We start from the raw sequence: 22,258 nt of genomic DNA, 5'->3' as shown, positions 1-22,258 counted from the left end.
AGCTATAGCAAAAGTTTTTGCAAAAGAAAATATTGCTTGAAATTACCTCAAGAATTTCTAGTTTACAGATATTACAACATTGATATTACATATTTTTAAAACTATATATATATATATGTGTGTATGTACATATATATATATATATATATTTGTATATTTCTACATGTATAAATAATTATAAAATGAAAGTTTAAAAAAATAAATTACAATCTTTAACGAATTAATTCTATGAATGAAAGCTATTGTTAATGAATTTTATCTCTTGATTTTTTGAAAGAAATATTTTTCTGTATTAAAAACTAATGTAACTTAATATACGTGATTTACATCCCTAAAAAAGGATATAGAAACTTTTATTAATATTATTATAATTATATTTCAAATTTAATATTTCTGCATTTTTTTTCATTTTGAAAATTTATAAAAAACAAAAATTACCATAAAATAAAATCATTAAATTATTTTTTATAAATTTTTGTAATATAAAATGTGATATATTATTTCCATATTCTATCACTAGAGGGCAAATTAACTTGTATGCCTCTCGCAAGTGAAATTCTTTTAAAAGAATATAAGATTGTATTGAAATATCAAATACGCTATCGCTTCTCGGCCTTTTGGCTAAGATCAAAGTGTAGTATCTGTTCTTATCAGCTTAATATCTGATATACTCTCAAGTGAGAGTCAGAATGTTAAACTGATTTTTGGAACTTGGTGGAAATTTTAGAGCTTGCTCTATTTCTACCGTGAGTCGTCTCGACATTGCAGATTCGTCGTGTTTCGGCTCAATCTTAATTCAAATTCCAAAATTAATAATTTTTTCTAGATAAATTATATGTATGTAGAGTAAAATTTCAATTTTTTAAATAGAAAAACAAGTTTAAGTTTTATATATATGGAATGAAAAAGATGAGAATTATAATAAAAGAACCGTAAAAAAAAATAAAAAAATGTATTACAAATATATTTTTTTGCAATTAAGAATCTTAAAAAATATTTTTTCTCTTAACTACTTAACGAGAAAATTATACTCATTTGACGAAATTTCATCTCATCTAAAATTAAAACTACAGAAAAAGAATAAATATTTAAGAAAATCCATTGTTTCTTTACTTTTATGTATCTCCTTCATAAAATATATTTTAATTTATTATATTTTAATTAATTGTATTAAAATTTATTTTATTCATGTCAGTCATAGAACATATTTTATTTATTTAATTCATAGAATAAATACATAAATAAATAAATAGAATAAGTGGAACTGATTGAATGAAATGACATAACAGGATAATTTAATGCTTCTCTTTTTAAATTTACTATAAATTAATTCATAATTTTTGACAGAATCTAAATATAAATGTCAAGGATTTAATATCAATTGGATTTCTTAATAGTTCCCAAATTACGAATAAATATATATGAATTACATATGCATACATAACAGATTATATTCGCACAAAATTTATTCTACAATTTTTTCAACAACAAATTATATGTATATATGTATGCATGCATATACTTATGCACAGAGTGTAATATATATATTATGGATAATGATATAATAAAGCAGTTTAGGAAAAGATATATAATGCGATTATATCTCAGAATTTTTTAATTCTGAAATAAATAATTCACTCTGTAACATATTTTATATATATATATATATATATATATATATATGTATATGTGCATACGTACAACATATTACAGATGATGTATTATACTACACATACATAATACATACAGGTGCAGACATTTAAAACAAGTCATCTTTCTTTGATGATAAATATAATATTTATAAAAATAAAACAATATTTTAAATAAAGATTGCTTGATATGGAATAATATATGGAAGAAAATTTTTATTTATAAATACTAAAAAATATTAAACATTTCAATATTATGATTAATTTTACAGCAAAATGTAAAAATATATCTTTATATTTTTAATATTTAAAGCTGAATTATATAAATATAAATTTTAAATTGAAGAAAATAAATATATAAGGTAATAAAATATCACCAAAATACAACATATTAATTTTTTTCATTAATGTTTCATAATCATTATACTTTTTATTTAATGTTTTAATTAAATAAACTAAAGTATTATATATATATAAAATTTATTTTACAATTATATGATATGAAATGATATGGTGATCTATAGCTATATGTGGTATAAATATGAAAATACGAACGTTTTATTATAGTAGAATATAGTAGGCTCTAATTACTTTTTAAAAAATTATGAACGAAACATATTATCAAGTAATATTGATCTCCATATCAAACAATTTTCATGATTAAAAATATGTTTTTATTTTTTCAAAACTTAAATATTTTAGTGATCTGTTTTAATTGCCTTATCTGCATGATATAAATTTTATTATTTACTATTTCATAATACACTGCATAAATATTTACAGATATAATATTCTGATTCTGAAAAGGCAAAGCAAAAGGGATAACTTTATAATATTTTAATTATAAATGAAGCAAGATTTAACATTTTCTGAGATTTATTATTAGTAAATATATCAGGGTGTTGTAAAATTAATGCAATTTATTTTAAGTGAATGATAGGTATATATAAACTTATATATAAATTAAAAGATAACTTTTTACTTAATAACAATACTTTTTTTAAAAATACTTCAATATTTTCCATAAAGATAAGTACATTATATGGTTAATAGTAAATATTATTCTTATATAGAAAAATTACTAACATTAACTAACATACGATTTCTATTTTATATTTATAAAACAAATTACAAGAATAAATATATTAAATGCAAAAATGAATTACTCTATAAAAGCTAAAATAAATTTTTATATAATAATGGTGTATCTGTTACACACGCGCGCACGTGTAAAAGAGAAAATGCGCATATGAAACAATTTATGTAATACATGACAACAAGATAGTAAAAATTACTAAAATATTTGTTTATTATATATTTTACGTAAATATATATATTATAACAACACATAAAATGCGTACATAAAATTTCTTAATATACGTTAAATATTAATATTAAGATATTATTAAAAAAGTAATTTATTTTCATATTTAATTTTATATTATTATCTTTAAATAAAAGAAGAAACTTTATAAATTTTATTAATTAAAAAGAACAAATAATAAATTAAAACTCATGTGTTTTTAAACTTAAGATAAAATTAAATTCGTTGTATAGTTTTATTTATTCCAATAAATTATCAATTTATTTTAACATTGAGTTACAAATTATTCTAATCAATTAAATTATGTTAATAAAAATACATATAGTATAGTTCTTAAATCAACTTTCAAACATGATGATATCGAATCTTTAAGTTGTTTTGCTATAATAAATATCAATCAAAAAAATTATGATATTGTGCATTAATTTCACATCATCCTAACAAATATTGGAAGTTTCATTTTATAGTAAATCCATTTTCGGTATATACATATGTTTCATAAAATATAATAATTATTATTAGAAATAAATATATGTATATCTACTAAAATAAGAAGCAGTTAGATGAACTTATAACTGTACAAATTAGTAATAGTTCTTTCTTTTTTCATATCATTATCATATTAATTACAATATATATATAATAATTAATATGATTAACAGAGAAAAGTCTAATAACTTTAAGCCATTTTTATTTACGCACACGTGTATAATTTTCCATGCATTAACAAAATGTGATTTTTATCATTAAATATTCATTTATTTCAATTTTGAGATTAATTGAAAATCTGTGAATGAGATATTTATATATCGAGACCTTATTCTTTCCTTTTTTTTTGTTTCTTATCTATTCGCAAAATCGGGGTGGATTTATATACGTATACTAATATCATTTTTTCTTGTAATCTTTACTAAATTTTTATAAAAAAAATCTTATTTATTTTAAAAATAATATGTTTATATAAAAATTTAAAATATTTTCTATTAACATTTGCTTCTAATATTCATTTTATTTAACTTTTTTTTTCAATTGTTTTTTTTCTCTTTTACTTCTAGCCCAACATGTATCCATTAAATTTTTTCAAAATTCAAAGAAATAGAAGTCTGTATTATTATTTTATGTTATTACATATATATTAAAATTAAATTACTAAAACTTAAAATTTAAATTCAAATATTTTATTATTTCATATTAAAAAAACTATCAAGATAATTAAAAATTCATTTTAAACTTAATTCATTATTCATCAATTAATTAATTATAATAATAATTAACAAGAAAATGAATGAGAAAATACGTTTGCAATAAACTTTTTCGATAACAATTTTTTCGATATCTAGCATACTATTCATATGTGAAAATCCACCCCGTAAAAAGTTACATAACAAATCTTCTAACATATATGTAGCGTATCTTTATCGTTCGGTGACTACCATTTTGTTGCACTCGTGCTAGTTGTACCAACATTTGCTCCAATGAAAGGATTTGTAGAGGCGGCTGTATCGAACAAATAAATTATATAATATAGTAATTAAATAGTATTTAATAAATATATAATTAAAGGTATAAAAAAATTAATCGTGCATTAACATACTTGAAATGTAGATAATATATTTCAAAAATATTACACAATTAAGATACGTATTCTATAGATTGTTTTTTTTTTTTTTTTTTTTCAGTTATTTGATCGAAGATTTGTGTATTTTATTTCACAAAATTGTTCTTATAAGTAAATAAAATTTTACAACTTTAAAATATATTTTACTATTATCTAACTAAGAGTAAAGATTAAATTTGTAATGGTAAAATTGTTAGAAGATATTATTTAAATCTTATAAAAATAGCAAGTCTTTATATCATTTAATATATTGATTTTTTTTTCCAATTACATGCCAAATATATTTGCTTAATTTTAAATTTTAAAACAACATCTAATAATAAAATTTTTAAATTTTGCATAATTTAAATATGTTTCTTAGAAATAAAATAATATACATATATAAATATGTTAAAAAAATAAAATAGACTATGACTTTTCTTATTATAGAAACATTATTGAAGCAAAAAGTGCACATAATTTTATAATCAAGTATATGAATAGCTATATAGATACATGATAATAAATTGATTTATTTTTTTGAATGTACATGAATATGTCTAATCTTCATATCAATATTAAGAAATTAATATTTAAGAAAAAAAATGTTTATGCTAAATTTTCTTCAAACTCTAGAGAGAAATTGCATACAACGATACAAATGAAATTGCACTATAAAAGTTCACAAGTTAGATATGAATACATCGATATTGAAATTGAAACATAATTGGCATGATTATTATTTTACCTTAAAATATCTTAGAAAAAATAAAAACAAATTTATGATTATAAATTTAAATTTTTTTATTACATGATTCTTTTAAGAAAACTAAAATAACGGGGCTAAAAGTAATCATCATTTAAGATTAATTTAAAGATTATGATAAATTTATAAAAAGATTGTTAAATATCGTTTCGTAACGATTTCTCCTCTTTATCGAAAATTATTTTTCCGATTACTTCTTAAAATTTACCGAAATCAATGGATTATTTGTTTTATGTTTAAAAATAATCATCGAAAATAAATCAAGTGAATCGATAAATCACCGAAATAACAATAATACAAATTTTTCTATCGATCACTTTATAGAATTTGAGATCATTTTATCTATAGTACAATTATATATAATTACAAGAAAATACTTATAATTTAATTTTCATACAATTTCACTTAAGTTTGTCACTAATAGAATAAGTAAAATTTTACAATTATCATTTTTAAAGTGAAAATATATTTTTACATTAAAATAATTTATCAAATCGAATTTAAACACAAAAATTTACTTATAAAATTTTTTGCAAACAATTTTTGTATTATTTTATACGTTAAATCTTTCAATCACATATATAATATAAACTAAATATAATATATATATATATATATATATATATATATATATATATATATATATATACACATAGCGTATTAACAAAGGAGAAATAAAAATGCGATACAACAGATAAAAAAATAATAATATAAATATATGTACATATATATGTGTATACACATACACGCGCACACGCACACACGAACATGCACGCACACACGCACGCGCACGCACGCACGCACACACACACATACATATATACATTAAACAGCGACAGCAAAAGGCAAAAGATTAGGAAATCTAATATTTTTTCTTTTTCCATTTTAAATGATTAATTGCTCCATTTTTTAAAGGATAAAATCTTTAGTTCGAATATATCAATATTGCTATATGAAAAGAAACATTTAAAACATTTTGCAACTGGACAACTATTTATGAAAATATAAATTTTACCATAATTATTTAGTAAAGAAAAAGTAATGCAGCAACTATTTACAGTAAAATTATCCTTAAATTTTTACAATTATTATTCAATGCACGTAAGCGCACACAATAATTATAATATACATTTTTACATGGCTTTATATTACTAATACTTTAAATAAGCATACTTGTGTTATTATTAGTATTAAGTATAGATAAGAATTCTATGCTAGTTTTATCTATTTTTTTCAATAGAAAGTTAAGGTAAATATACAAACTAAATAAATGTGAATGAAAAAAAAATATTTCCTGAAATAGAAAGTCCGATTAAAATATTTAAAAGATAGAAAAAATTCATCTTACATCTTATTATGTCAATTATTCAAGATTTTATAAACTTGTCATATAAAGAAAAAAAAAAAATATTTTTCTCGCAAAAGCACAAAATTCTTAATTCTTATACTTAAATGCAATAATATATATATGTGTAAAATAAAATATTTAAAAACTAAAAAAAAATAATTATTGGAATAATTATTAGAATGTATAACAGTTGTATCATTTATCGCCAAATAAAAATGCATGATATGTTTACGAAAGCACATTTTGCTTTAATTTTCATAATTCGATTATCGTTTTAAAATTCTCCGAAACTGATATTAATAATAATACTGAATAAAGTAACAAATATTAATAAAAGAAAATGTATAATGAAATAAATTAAATGTCTTATATATATAAAAATTTAAATTTGTGTTGTAAAATATATAATTGAGAAGAGAGAGTAAGATAATTTCGATTGAAAAAAAAAAAAAATATACACATATATAGAAAATATATTGGATATTGTAATATTTGGAAAATATTTATTTTAATTTAATGCAACATTTAAAATAATATATTCTTAGTTTCGTAATTTTTTCTAAAATTCGCAGAAAATAATGACTTTTGGTCTTACAATTGATTAAAAATCGATATAGTATAACGATTAAATTAGATACTACGAACAAAAAACGAAGAATAGAAAATGTTCAAGTACGATAACTTAAAAAAATCTTTAACTTAGAAAATGTTTAGATAATTTAACTTTAGTAAAACTTATAATTTATCATATAACAAAGATAAAAAAATACACAAAGCGTTCTTCTTCCGATCATATCTTTTCCTTGTTTTTCTCTTTCGTATTATATACAATTTTTACCAAAAAATTCGAAATGTAATTTCTTATATAAAACTCTTTTATTCTTTCTTCATTCATACTTTCGTATCAATTAACGAGTATAATTGTTGTATATTTAGAAGCCGAACAACTATTTTTTATATATAATTATATTTATTATATATATTATAAAAAAGAAAAAAGATTCCGTATTTTTTTAAAACAAAAATTACGATCCCTCTTTATTAAACTAATATAATTTGCTTCTTCTCCTATGAAAAGTTTTTTCATAATTATTTTCAAACCATATTATTAAAATGTATCATCCAAACCAAAAGTCAAATATTGATAAAATTTGAAAAAATCATTGGTCTATCGTATCGTATATTAAAATGGAGAATTTAATTTTCCGATAAAACACTTCAAGCATGCATTGAAATTTGTTTTATCGTAGATGAAATGGAAAAAAGTTTATATTTATTCGAATAAACAACTGTTGAAAATTAAAATTCTAATATAAATCCAATATCAGTTTCGGATTTTAATTAATATAAAAAGTTTTTATGGTATTTCGGTAATTATATCACCAATTTATAAAATTTTATAAATTTTGAAATTTTATTAACAATTATCACGAAATACAATCCTACGTTTGCTTTCTATATAAATTCTATATAAATTTTTTTTAGTTAAAAATTTTGCTTTATTATTAAAGTGTTTCAAGCTTAATTTCAAATGATGTAAATAACCTATAATTTAAAAGTCTGATATTAAAAAATTCAAAATATAAATTTATGTTAGCGTCGAAAGATTCATAATATAATATAAAAATTTATGCAAATCTCATAACTATATTAATTAAATTATGAAATGAAGCAATATTTTATACAATTAATACATCGTTTATATTGCATATTACGTATATCATAATATGCTTCGCTATTATAAGCATGAAAATAATAAAAGAAAAGGCAAAAAGAGAAAAAGTACTTAAATAGAGCTACAACTGAATAAGAAAATAATTACGACCTGATAAATAACGTGCATTAATATTTAAGTACTCGTAATACCAGTTGTGTAAATAACTCTTTCAGCACCGCTATTCAGATTTGTATTCTCATCGACAGTAGCGGGTGGTGGAGGCATGGCAAAAATGGGTTGTTGATTCGTTGAATTGTTTTGCGGGCCACCCTGCGGTTGTGCCGTAATCGCCTCATCATCACTTTCCTCTTCCTGTTAAACAACAATCGGATTAATCAATATTTCATTTCTTTTACCAATAATAACGGATCAATATATTATTCAATAATTATATATTAAGAGTGGATAAATTATATCAATAATTACATTTTTATTATCTCCATTATGGAGTTAACAATATAATATTTCTTTCTTTATATTTTTTATTATATATAGAATGTATCAGTTCAAATCTAAATTATTTCTGCTATTGCTAAAGTTAAGAAAGAAAAGAGACAAGAAACGCGCGCGCACTCGTGTGTGTGTGTGTGTGTGTGTGTGTGTGTGTGTGTGTGTGTGTGTGTGTGTGTGTGTGTGTGTGTGTGTGTGAGAGAGAGAGAGAGAGAGAGAGAGAGAGAGAGAGAGAGAGAGAGAGAGAGAGAGAGAGAGAGAGAGAGAGAGAGAGAGAGATTTAAAATTTTTTCACCTTGATATCAAAGATCTTTTTCAAGATATAATATAAACCGTGAAATTGATGTTTATATATATCTGTGCGTGTTTATATATATCTTGAGCTTTCATTTTTCTAAGTTTGAATTTGGCGTAATGATATTGTAATAAATATTGTAACGAAACCGAATTTGAATTTAAATTGTAAGAATGTTCATATACACTTGAAGAAAAAAAAATAGATTAACAATCGAATTGAAATATGTTCAAAAAAATGCATTTCCCACAATTTATAAATTCAGATCAGGTATCGAGTCTCAAAAATATATTTATTACAAACCTCCAACATATTCAAATGTTCTTCGTATTTTAGAATGTTCGATCGAAAAATCGAATAACTTATTATAATCATTAAATGTGTTTAAAATTCATGTAATTTTATTGTATTTTGTATATATTACTCGAATAATTCCTTTATATATTGTAAAATATTAAGAATAAATATCTTTTGATCGTGATCATTTATTAAGTGACCACATATACCGAAATGTCGTGTAATCCTAATTTAAGTTTTTCAATATTTGAAAAACTAAGATAACAGTTGTACACATATGAAAAAATTTTTCGGAACATTGATCCTAATAACTGTATTTCAACATCATTAAAATCGATCAGATGTCCCTTATTTGATATGATTACCGAATTCAGATTTAAAATTCAGATTTATTCGTATTTTTTTTCATATAATCTTTTTGAATTAGATTATATAATATATATATATATATATATATATATATATATATATATATATATATATATATATATATTATGAGCAGCGAAGAATGAAAAAATTTATGATTTAAAATTATAGTAAAATATTATTAAATTTTATATGAGATGTATGAAAATTATGACAATTATTTTGATCAGATAGTTATGAAAAATATCGGTTATGATTGTTGAGAAATTGTGAAGTTGTGTAACGATAATGCATCGAATAACAAGCTCGAGATGATCGATAACGATTTGAAATAAAAACAAAAAAATTAAAATATCGTTTTATAAAGTTAGACTTATTTATCGACTAATCTATTCGTATGTATGTAATCAGAGATCTTGTATTGAAATTATTTTTTTTTTTTTTTACTAAAAATAGTTAAATACCATTACTTTTTTTTAAAAAATATCATTTTACGTGCACATTCTTATCGATGTAAATTCATCATGAGAATCGGCAAATTTGATATTTTTTATTTATATTTTCAATTTCTTTTATGATCACTTTTCTATCGTTGAAATAGATATAAAAAAAAATAAAAAAAAGTTAAATCAAAATAAAATATCAAAATCGAAAAAAATAAAATCAGGATTGATTAGAAATAAACTAATAAAAATAATTATTATTAGAATGAAAAATCAAAACTAACGCCTAAATTCTGATATAATTATAATTAAAAATTCATAAATACAATATTATTATTCCGAAATAAACAACACTATATCGCTTCTTTCATCTTCATTTCTTTGTTTGAAAAAGCTATACATCTTTATATCCGTTGAGAATATTAATAAAATTACATAATACGTTATGGTATTTTTTTTTTCGAAGAATAATATTGTTCGATCGATCGGTTTTTATGATTTGCAGCTATCTCGAGCTCCTTTCTCGTTTCATTTGAGAACAAAACTAAATAATATACCTAAAAATAATCGAGTGAATAATATGCTTATCTCGGAATAATATTTTATAGGATAAATCCGGGAAAGATGGATCACTTGAACAATTTGTGAAATTGTATATTACAATGTTTTTAATATATTTTATTTTCGTATGTTGCATTCATAAGTTTATCATAAGTTATTTATCATTTTTTATGATTAATGTTAACTTGGATATAAATGTTTTTTTTACAGTTCAAGTTTATCATTATAAAATTTAAAAATCGATATATGTTATAGAGCATCCAGTTTTTCTTCATATCGATTTAAAACATTTCTTATGATTTCTAATTGTTCAATTATTAATCAAATATCTTATATAACTAAGATATCAAATCGATCTATCTAAATGGAATAGTTGAAATGAGAATCAAATAAGGATGCATCGTTATTTCTAAATTATAATCATTCGAAGTTTTTTTAATTTATAAAGAATATAAGAAAATAATAACAATAACGAAATTTTTGAATCGAAAAAGAAGGGAAGAAAAAAAAGTTGTGTAAAATACGAAAGTCATTGGAATAATCATTGGAGGGCAAAAAAAGCTAAAATAAAAATAATAAATGTAAAACTATATTTCAGTTAAGAAAAGTATATACGATACGATATCATTTTTCCATAAAGATCCATCTATGTCGATATTGTAATATGGTTTAATTAATTCAATGTATAAGTTCTTCAGATTAATCATAATTTGGACTTAAAAAAAATTCATCGCCTTCCGTAATTATTCTATATTATAAGAATGAAAATTAAATAAATGCACAAGTTTTTTTTTATATATAAAAAGAAAAAAGAATAAATGATTAAACTCAATTTACATTTAAGATAAAAAATTATGATCCTAAAATATATATATTCATAATTAACTTTCAATAAAAAAAATCAACAATTAATATTATGGAATAATTTTTTATTCATATTAATTTTCACGATCATATCCGTCACTTGACGAATTTATTTCATTAGATTTAAAACATTATCTTTCTCCTGAATCAATATATCGCATATACAAACCTGCAACTCTTGTTTTATACACATATTCCTGTACGAAGACCAGAAGAAAGAAAAAATAAAAATGCTGGAAGAAGAAGAAAAAGAGGAAGAAGAAAAAAAGAATGTTCAAGAAGCTGGTATGAATATGATCGAAAGAAACGAACAATATGTATTCAATGTTTGTTTCAATGGTTCTCATTTCCTCCTCTTCATGATATATCTTGTTTTTATGATACAAGTTTTTATTTTGATTTTCCAATTTTTAAAATATTTTGTTCTCCCATAAATCATCAATTAAAATTGATGTGACTTAATATGATTATAAAATCATATTAATTAATATTTACTAAAAAATATAATAATTATGGATATTGTATTTTTATTTAATTACATATTTGAAATTTTAAAATTTCAAAAAAAATCATATGTAAATAATATAGATAACAGAAAAAAAAAATTAAATATACAATTATATAATTGAAAATAAGGGAAAATAACATTTTCCAAGCAAATACAAATAACGATTATTATTATTAACGATTATTAAAGAGCAAAAATTGTATCGTTGTATTTTATTTTATTAAAAAATAATTTTTTAAAAATTCTTTTTTAAAAATTCAATGATTATTATTAAAAAATTCTAGTATTTGATAAGTCACAAATAATTGTAAAACATCAATGAAAAACAAAATTAAAACAAAATCCAATCACATCTTTCGTAGAATTTCGTAAATTTAGAGGATTAAAAGAACCACTGATACCAAAGAAAGACTTACCTTAACCAGGCCTCTGGGCTGATTCGTCACGACATTTGCCTCTGGGTTCTGGTCCCGCTATAATACAACAACAACGTAAACAAAACCGCTAATCTATTGTATTCTAAAAAAAGAAAGAAAAAAAAAAAAAAAAAAAAAAAGAAAAAAAAAACAGGGAGGGGGGGAGAAAAAAAAAAGAAAAAAAGAGGGGGAAGAAAGGCAGAAGTAAAAAAAAGTGCATGCTAGATTAAATTGGAAAGATTATATAAATTATAGATCGATGATATAATGGCGAATATGAAATGACTGAGAAACGAAGAAAAAGAAATATTAGTTCTTGTTCTCGTAAATCTGTAAAAAATCAATATCAACAAAAATATATAATTTCTCAAGATTACAATGATATTTACGAAACAAATACGATATTTGCGAAATAAAGTATACATACATATATATATATATATAGCATAATGTTTTAACAGAGAAGAACGTATAAAACGATAATTTTTAATTTACAATACAATATAATTTCTCATATTTTTAACGTTATAGTTGTTATATCTCTTTTTGTTTTTCTTTAAATAAATAAAAAAAAAATTAACTCCGTTCATTTTTTTTACATTTTAAAAGAAATGATACAAAATTTCGCAAAAATATTCGCAAATATATTTTAGAAGAAAAGAGAATTTATCATCACTCGCGAAAATAGATGGCTAATTCGCCATAATATGGCATATTCTTTGAATATGATCAATATAACACTATAATTACTTAAATTGCACGAAATTAAATATAAAAAAATAATCAGTTTATTATTTTTATTTTCTTAAATTCTAAAAATAATTATATATTTTTACATATTTTAAATATCGAAAAATAATTTGAAATTAACCGAGGAAAACGTTCAAATATCAATAATTTTATCGTTGAAGTTTATAATATTATGAAATCTTACAATTACTTTTAAAAAATTTACTATTATTTTTAAAAAATATAATAATTCTCGAATTAGTAAATTATAAATTTTTGTTAAAATTTAATATTTAAAATTCTGTTAAAATTTAAAATACCATATTTTCGTCTTTTTTACATAAGTTTGATTTCTTTCTAAAAATAATTGTTGATTTGAAATCCTATTTCAAAATACAAAATATTTTTATTAATTCCTGATTGTTTGTCTTAAATGAACAATTAAGTAATTTCTTTTTAATCTTTCTTTTAATCTTTATAACATGTATAAGAAAAACTAAAAATTTATCATAACGATAATAATAATATTATTATATATAATATCGTTAATCATATTATAGTTGAAGTATTTTCAATAAAATTTATGTAACGTTGATCTGTAATAACAAAATATATATATTAAAAATTGTTGTAAAAAATATATAAAATATATATATAAAAAGAACATATATACAAATAACAATCCTTTAATCTCTTAGATTTTTTTTACAAGTAATGTCGTTTTCTCCGATTCAAAAAATCAGAATATTAACATTGTTTGCTAGATTTAAAAGATAATAAAATTATTATACAGAAATGGGAAAGAAACATAACTGATAATTTTCTATATTTTTTACTATTTCAAAGTTATTAATTTTTAATATAAAATAATTCGAAGTATATGAAAGAAATTGAGATAAACACTCTAAATGAGATTATACGATGAAATCAAATAATTTGAAAATATTCCGTCAATTCACGAAAAAATTTTTTTAGAAAGAAATCACAAAGAATGAAAGATTGTTGAATATATTAATATATTGTTAATATAAAGAAACATAATTGTAATTAATAAACGATCTCATGCATAATTAAAAACTCATGCAAATTTCTTATAAATAACAAAAGATAACAAAAGATTAAATATTATGTATATTACTTTGATAAAAATATTGTAATGGAATTTATAATGTGATTAATCTTTACTACTAATAACTAGACAGATTACATGCAATTTTATCGATGAAAACAATGAGAAGAATTGTTTTCATAAAAATCCATCGAGTTCTTCGTACTTGCCACCAATAATATATCGCTGTGTTTTTCGTAGTATAAAATTTACAAATAGCATAAAAATTTATTAATTGTTCTTAGTCAATTAAAAATCAAAATTTAAAATTTGGTAGGAAACACATCCAGAAATCATACAAGAATAAATACCACCGCTATGTAAAGTATCTTAGAAAACGACATTACTTATTCAATAATTTCAAATAATGATAAATAAATCTGTTTTCCTAGATCTGGATATTAAAAATATCTTCATATTTTAAGAATTACGTGTAATAATAATAAAAGATAAAATAAATCTTGCCTTCTCGTTCATTTCACATTTTTAATAAATATTATTTGTTGAAAAAAAATTTTTTTTAAATATAAATTTTTTATCAAAATCAAAATTTTCAAGATAAATAAATTTCCTTATAAGATAAGTGTACAAAAATGTATAAGTATCTACTAGAGCAATGATATTATGTAATATTTGTATATTATTTTCATGAAAGTTTGTCAGACAATTGTTATTATATGTATTTTTATTAGACTTTTTATTAGAAAATTAATCAAATATAAAAAATTTAAGAAGAGAGAGCTTTCATAATATTATAGGAATAAATAATAAAAACAATAATATTCAAGATATATATCGTACAAAATATTAAATTATGCTAAAATTTCTAAATATCAGAATTGCGATGTAATTTTAAAATATTCCTATTATATCTATTTAGATAAATTAAAATTAATTAATCTCTAGAACCCAGAATTAAGAAATTCTATTAACATTAACAAATAAATTATACGAAGTAAGTAATGTGAAACTATTTTTTACAAAATTATATTCATAAATTATTTGAAAAAATATTTCGTATGAAAAATTGCATAGTACGTAACTTGATCTATTATTATTAATTTTTTGCAGTATATATATAATATATATATACACACACACACACACACATATATATATATATACAATATATACAAAATAAGATAAAGATTGTTTTTTTAAAAATGTGTAAAGTATCAAATAATATATAAATGATGTATGTGAGAGCATTGCTTGCTGAAAATGTAGCGAACGAGATGAACGATAGATACGTGATCGAGAAACGAATAAATCTTTATATGTATTATGTAACAAATGAAAAATGATTTTAGAAATGCACGTAAATATATGACGTCTCTTGGAAATTTCCTTCCATATTGATAAATGGATTCATAATTCTTATGAATTTTTATGAAATTATATATTTTTTTTAACACGATTAATCGATATAAGTGGTCATTTCCTAAAAAGCATATTTTTATCTAAATGTTTCGATATATATTATCGCATTTCGATCCATTGCTTTTCTAAGCATTATGCATACCGTATTTAAATATATTTTATATCATGTCTACGATTTAACTGACTTAAAAAATACAGCTCATTTCAATGCTAACTACATAAATATTTAATTATCATATTAATTAAAATATAAAATATTAATTTTTATGGAACCTGATATTTTATATCGATCGATATTTTTTATAATTCTAATTTTTTGTCACACATTACCGTTTTAAACATAATTCGTTTCTTGAGAATTTGGAAATTTTTATCTTTTTTCACATGATATAACATTTATATTTATTATATCATGTGACACATAATTTTTCTCTATTTTCAATTATTATTTACATATATATATATATATACATCACATATGTATATATCACATTTATATATCGTTAAAATTTTAATTATATTCATTAGTTATAATAATTTGTTATTTGATTTTTAGTTTCATAGTTTCCACACAAATTAAATTATTTGTAAAAATTCAAAAATTTAAATTTAACTTTTAATAACTTTATTTTAAATATTATGGTATATATAATAATAATATAATGGTATATATAATAAATCAAAAAAATATTTTTAAAAAATTGGAAGTAATCCAAAAATAACTCATTTTTGCAATTGTTTCAATTAAATTTAAAAATCTAGAAATATTTAATATTTATACTGCATATAAAAAAATTAAAATTTTCACACAATTTTCCTATTAAATTAAATTAATCAATATTCATTTTAACTAAACAATATTTGCAATTATATTACATATTCAAAATTGAAAATAAAGAAAAAAGTACAAAAATATTACCTGTAAATTGTGGTATGCTCCACTGTCTTCCGGTGGTGTTGGCTTGAATTTACCACAGCAGAAATTGCAGCAAAAACAGCAGCAACAACAACAATAACACGCAGTTATCAAACTACAAAATATGAAGAGTGCCTGAAAACAATAATTACAATTAATATCATGAATTTATTATATTTAATAATTAATTGTACAATATATATTAATAATAAACATTTTGTAAATTATAAATTCAAAAAATAAGTTCATTTGCAAATGAATAGAGATATTATATATAAATTTAAAAAAATAAAAATTTGATATATATAATATATAATTTATATATAATTTATCTATATTAAAACTATTGATAAATTTTTATTAAATTTTTTATTATAAAATTAATAATAATAATAAAATTTACTTTATAAAAAAGCTCAGAAATTAATAAAAGTTTACCTTGCACCAACCAGAAGTGACAACAAAGTATGCATTGACATTTTCTTCACCAAATTGTTCGGCAACATATAGTCCAAGTGATCCATAATTATCATATATATTTCTTTTAGTTAAATCTGTTAATATAGCATGTGCCCTATTTATTTCTTTAAACTGAAACATAATCACATTCAAAGAGATAAACTTTATAAAATATATATATGAAACTTTATATTAAGTTGAAGAAAAAGTAAGATTATAATATTTTTGATCAAGTAATATTTTTGATAAAATTGTATCTGTATCTTTTTAAAAATAAAATTATTTAAAAATAAATGTATATTGTAATTATGAATTATAATTAATATTAGTTTTTAATATGTTACTTTAATAGAGAAATAATTTACATTATATCGATGATATATTTAACAATATAAATATTCTATGTTTATTTTTAATGTTTTAGAAAAAAAAGGATTTAAAGATTTACTGATATTTTATATAATTAAATAACTATTTTTTATAATTGTAAAATTTATCATATTATTTATTGTATTAATTTATATATGTACATATACAATATATCTATAATTTAAAATATTTAATTAGTAACATAGATTAGAATCTACGAAAAAAAGAATTTGCAAAAAATTTAGAAATTCATATAATTTCATTTTAATATAATATTAATTATTCTGAATATTCAATAAATATTATAATATATTATTAATATTAATATAATTACTTGTTTTTAAAAGTAGATATATAAAAATATATATTCACCTGATTGTATCTAGAAATTAAAGAATTGAGGATTTCATCTTATGTTTATATTTTATGCATATTGCATAGGAAATTCAAGTTAGATCAAGTATTCGATATGGTAAGAGAAATTTGCATTAAAAAATGCATATACTCATACATAAACAAAATTCAATTCTAATATAATAATAAATTCTAATATATAATAAATTCTAATAATACAAAAAGTTTTTTCACAAATATTTTGGAAATTAAATCATGATTATATAAATTATATAAATGTATAGAAAAAAATTGTTTATAATGTTATCTTTGAAAACATAATTCGAGAAAATCTGTCTAAGATTATCCGTTTTATAAATAATTATTAAAAACATGTCTGAAACTAGTATTTAAATTAATGACAAGATATTATTTAAAATAATCAAATATAAAATAATTAAATATTAATATAATAAAATAAATACGATCTTTAATTTAATCATATGATAGAAGATATATGAATAGAAAAATATAAATTTTCTTTCTATTAAAATTATTATATATTAATATATCTAAATTGAAATTGTTATATATTTATACAAATTATTCTTTTCTCAAATAAAATTTAAATTAATTTCAGATTGATAATTATCATTCCTAAGAACATACCTCTTTATGTTTCTTTCAAAAAAATTTTATAGATTAAAAGATTTACAAATAGGAAATAGCTATAATATAATGTTGATATTTTTCATAAGTCTTTTTATATATATACATATATATAAATTTTATATAAATATAAAAATCATATTTAGCATAATGTAATTTATAATAAATTTTTTTTTCTTTATGCAATATATTTAATAATAATTATATTAATATTATAAAATTTAATACAAATGATATTAATCTATATTAAATTCAAATTTTATCTACTATGTATCTATTAGATAAAATCTATTTTAATAAAAAAAAAATTATAATTAATAAATTAAATCAAATTATATCATTTATATCAATTAATCAATAAATATTTATCAAGTTAAGCAAAATATAATAAATATTAATTATATTAAAACTCACCTTTTCTGCTGCTTCTGGATTATTTGGATTTTTATCAGGATGATATTTTAACGCCAACTTTCTGTAAGTCCTCTTAATTTCTTCAGGAGTGGCAGTTTTTGGAATCTCTAAAATTTGGTACAGGGAATCCCCTGCTGTCCTGAAACAAAGAAAATGTTAATGAATCAATTAATTGTCAATTTCTATAACAAATATAATAACTTATTAATTTGTATTATTTTTAAAATTATATTAAAAAATGTTTAATATTAAATATTGTTTGAATTTATATATAACATCAAATAATAAATATAAAAATATAAATTCTGAAATTAAACTTAATTAAAGCATATTTTCTAAGTATTTAAAATAGAAAAAAATAAAAATTAAAATTTTATTAAAAAAATATAAAATATTTTATTTTTTCATATCAAATTTATTGATAATATCATTATGTAAAATATAATAATTTTTTTAACACAAATAATATTTATATACTATTAGGATTATTTAAAGAAAATTTAAGCAATCATATAAACAATCATAATTTATTATTTTATTTTACAATTTTACTTTCTTCACAATCAAAATTTTTTATTGTATTTTACAATCTCAATAATTAATACTCAATTTTTATATTTAAATGTAAATAATTTAATAATTCTACAAATATAAATTGTTTATGAAAAAATGTAATAAAAACCCAATCTTAATGACAATAATCTTCAAAATGTATTACGACATGTTCACAAATCAACAAATCAACGTAATAAGTATAAATCTTTACTTAAAAAAAAAAAAGAAAAAAAAAAAAGAAAAAAAAAGAAATTACCAGTTAACAAAACTATTGTCTTTATTTTCGTTAGAAATTATGACATGAATTGAATAAGAAATAAAGATTAAAATATTAAAAAGTGAATAGAAGAATAACCTAGAATTTGTCTAATTTTTTAAAATTTTTAAATTTTTAATATATATTCCTTAAATTCGATGGAAAAATATATATTAATTACTGTTGAATTAAAAGAATATAATTTTTAAAAGAAGGAAATAGTATAAAATTCAAATAAGTTAATATAAAAATGGTAAAGTACTCACGACATTTTTCTTTTATCCATATTTGATGAAAATAATGTTATTCGAGATACAAGAAATAGAATTAATTCGCTACTAAAATATTTCGAACTTTATCGTCTCGTACTACAGGTACATGATTTTCGTCATTAAATGAACGAACGTATTTTTGAATAGATGTTGTATCGGATGATAGCAGAGGAAAGGATTCAATATTTTAGTACTAAAAGTGGACACAGTTGCACCAAACTGGCGCCACTGTGAAAATATAAGAAATATAAATGAACTATGAAACTATTGGTGCATATTATTTCAATCAAAAATATTAAATGAATTGCATATTTTATTAAAATTTCTCTTTTTTTTGTAAATCATATTATTATAAACTTTATTTTCACGTAAATATTATGTATAATTCTAAATTATTTAAATATTATTATTCAATAATAAAAAAAATGATTAAAGTAAATAAATTTAAAAATTTTAATAAAAGTAAAGAAATTTAAATTAAAAAAATTTTAAAACTAAATATATTTAATAGAGAATAATTCTTTCATTAGATTTAAAGTAGGCCATTGCTAAAATACCATGCCGATAATCCTGTCTTTTGATAATAATTTGTTGGTAAAAAAGTCAATATTATTATCAAGTAATCAATGATTGTAGCGAAAACGATTGTATTTATAAAGCTTATAGACAAAGTATACAAATTGTATCATTGTCGCGAAGTATAGACGATAATATTATTTCTTTTAGTAAGTCCATTGGTAAAAAAATCACTTGTAATAAATAAGACTTAATTAATTGTATACATTTATATATGCGATATATATATATATATATTTATATGCATATATATACCAAACTGGAGGATAAATAAATATATCGATGATCGATAATAGATTAAAAAATCGATTTTTCTATTTATCTTGTTTTTTTGCTATGAATAATGCAATGTTTTCTTGTATATAAGATTAAAATCTGTATTTACAACTTTAAAATGAAATATGTAATAAATTATATTTATGTTATATTAATTATATTAGTTATATAATTTGAAATATTTTATTAATTTGAAACAAAAAATATGAAATTTTAAAATATTAAAAAATCGAATTAAAAGTAGAATAGTATAAAATCGAAACAGAAACAAAAATCGAATGTAACAATTAAATTTAAAATTTTTTGAAAATATTAAATGTTATATAAGAAAATTTTATTGTAAATTATGATATGATAAATAAATATTATATATAAACGAAAAAATACAACACAAAAAAAATAAAAAATTGTAATAAACATAAAATAAATAAAATATTTGTAATCATTATATATTTAAAGAGTTTAACTAGTTATCTATTACCAAAAAAAAGCATACAAATTACCATTCGTAGATAATACAATGACATAGAGATAGTTTTCTATCTATCCATAATAATAATAATAATATGTACCGACAGTCGCGCAAAACTATTACATTTATTAATAAATGTAATTAAAATAATTGCGAATAAATATACATAGATGTAACAATTTGAAATAAAAACTTGTGAATACATATTTTAAATACAAAAAAGTCGTACATAACTTCGTATATAACTTTAAATCATATATCGAATGTGTAATTTTAAGCGTGTAAAGTAATACAGCGGTCGAAATGATACTGGCTCGTAATTTTCTCCCCATCTAATAACTCAGCAGGTAAAGTTGAGAATCGAGCGTTGAACATATCGACAATAATAAAATGTCTCCAAACAAATATTTTAACATATGAAATATTTAAATATTATAATTTTTAATATTCTATATAATATTTTTTTAATTTTATATAATTTACATGATATATTAATTAATTTATAATATTATACTTAATTCAATTTATTTATAACTTTTTATTAAAATTTTTCATTATTAGCTATAATAACTTATTAAATTTATATTAATTTTGTAAAAATAATTTATTATTTTTTATTTATTAAAATTTATTATTTTATTTGTTAGAAGAATATTTTTCTATGTGGAAAAGAATGTTATAATTAAAATCAAATTCACAAATTTTTATTAAATTTTTATTAAATTAATAATTTGATTATGTATTATTTATATTTATTAAAATCAGCAATTAATATGAAGTTCGATGAAAAAATTTACATGATTGTATATAATCTTTGCCTATGCATAAAAAATAATTATTTATTATATTATATATTATAATAATTCAATAATT

The 22,258-nt window shown here is 19.8% G+C and overlaps 1 protein-coding gene and 1 non-coding gene across 4 annotated transcripts; one reads left to right on the top strand and one right to left on the bottom strand.

Annotated features, from left to right (window-relative positions):
• The first annotated feature begins 601 nt into the window (after positions 1–601).
• On the top strand, positions 602–794 carry LOC116415190 (U2 spliceosomal RNA). The gene has a single exon (XR_004225762.1). It is a non-coding gene; the product is annotated as a U2 spliceosomal RNA (small nuclear RNA).
• Positions 795–2,949: 2,155 nt separating this feature from the next.
• LOC100872439 (Cysteine string protein) lies at positions 2,950–20,268 on the bottom strand. 3 transcript variants are annotated; one of them, XM_086917692.1, is made up of 7 exons: positions 20,056–20,268; positions 18,979–19,117; positions 17,173–17,325; positions 16,738–16,869; positions 12,602–12,658; positions 8,551–8,713; positions 2,950–4,470 (listed from the first exon to the last, which is right to left on the bottom strand). In XM_086917692.1, the coding sequence occupies exons 1-7, from the start codon at positions 20,073–20,075 to the stop codon at positions 4,403–4,405; spliced, it is 732 nt and encodes a 243-aa protein (XP_086773818.1). In that variant the 5' UTR covers positions 20,076–20,268; the 3' UTR covers positions 2,950–4,402. The 3 variants fall into 3 exon arrangements, with proteins under 3 accessions (XP_086773818.1, XP_086773819.1, XP_086773820.1); XM_086917693.1 differs by lacking the exon at positions 12,602–12,658; XM_086917694.1 differs by lacking the exons at positions 2,950–4,470; positions 12,602–12,658 and having other exon boundaries at positions 8,071–8,713.
• Between the last annotated feature and the right edge of the window lie 1,990 nt (positions 20,269–22,258).

The sequence above is a fragment of the Apis florea genome, unplaced genomic scaffold, assembly GCF_048593485.1.
Source record: "Apis florea isolate Af1SG1 unplaced genomic scaffold, ASM4859348v1 contig_2272_pilon, whole genome shotgun sequence".
NCBI classification, from domain to species: domain Eukaryota; kingdom Metazoa; phylum Arthropoda; class Insecta; order Hymenoptera; family Apidae; genus Apis; species Apis florea.
This window is presented reverse-complemented; position numbering and strand designations above follow the sequence as displayed.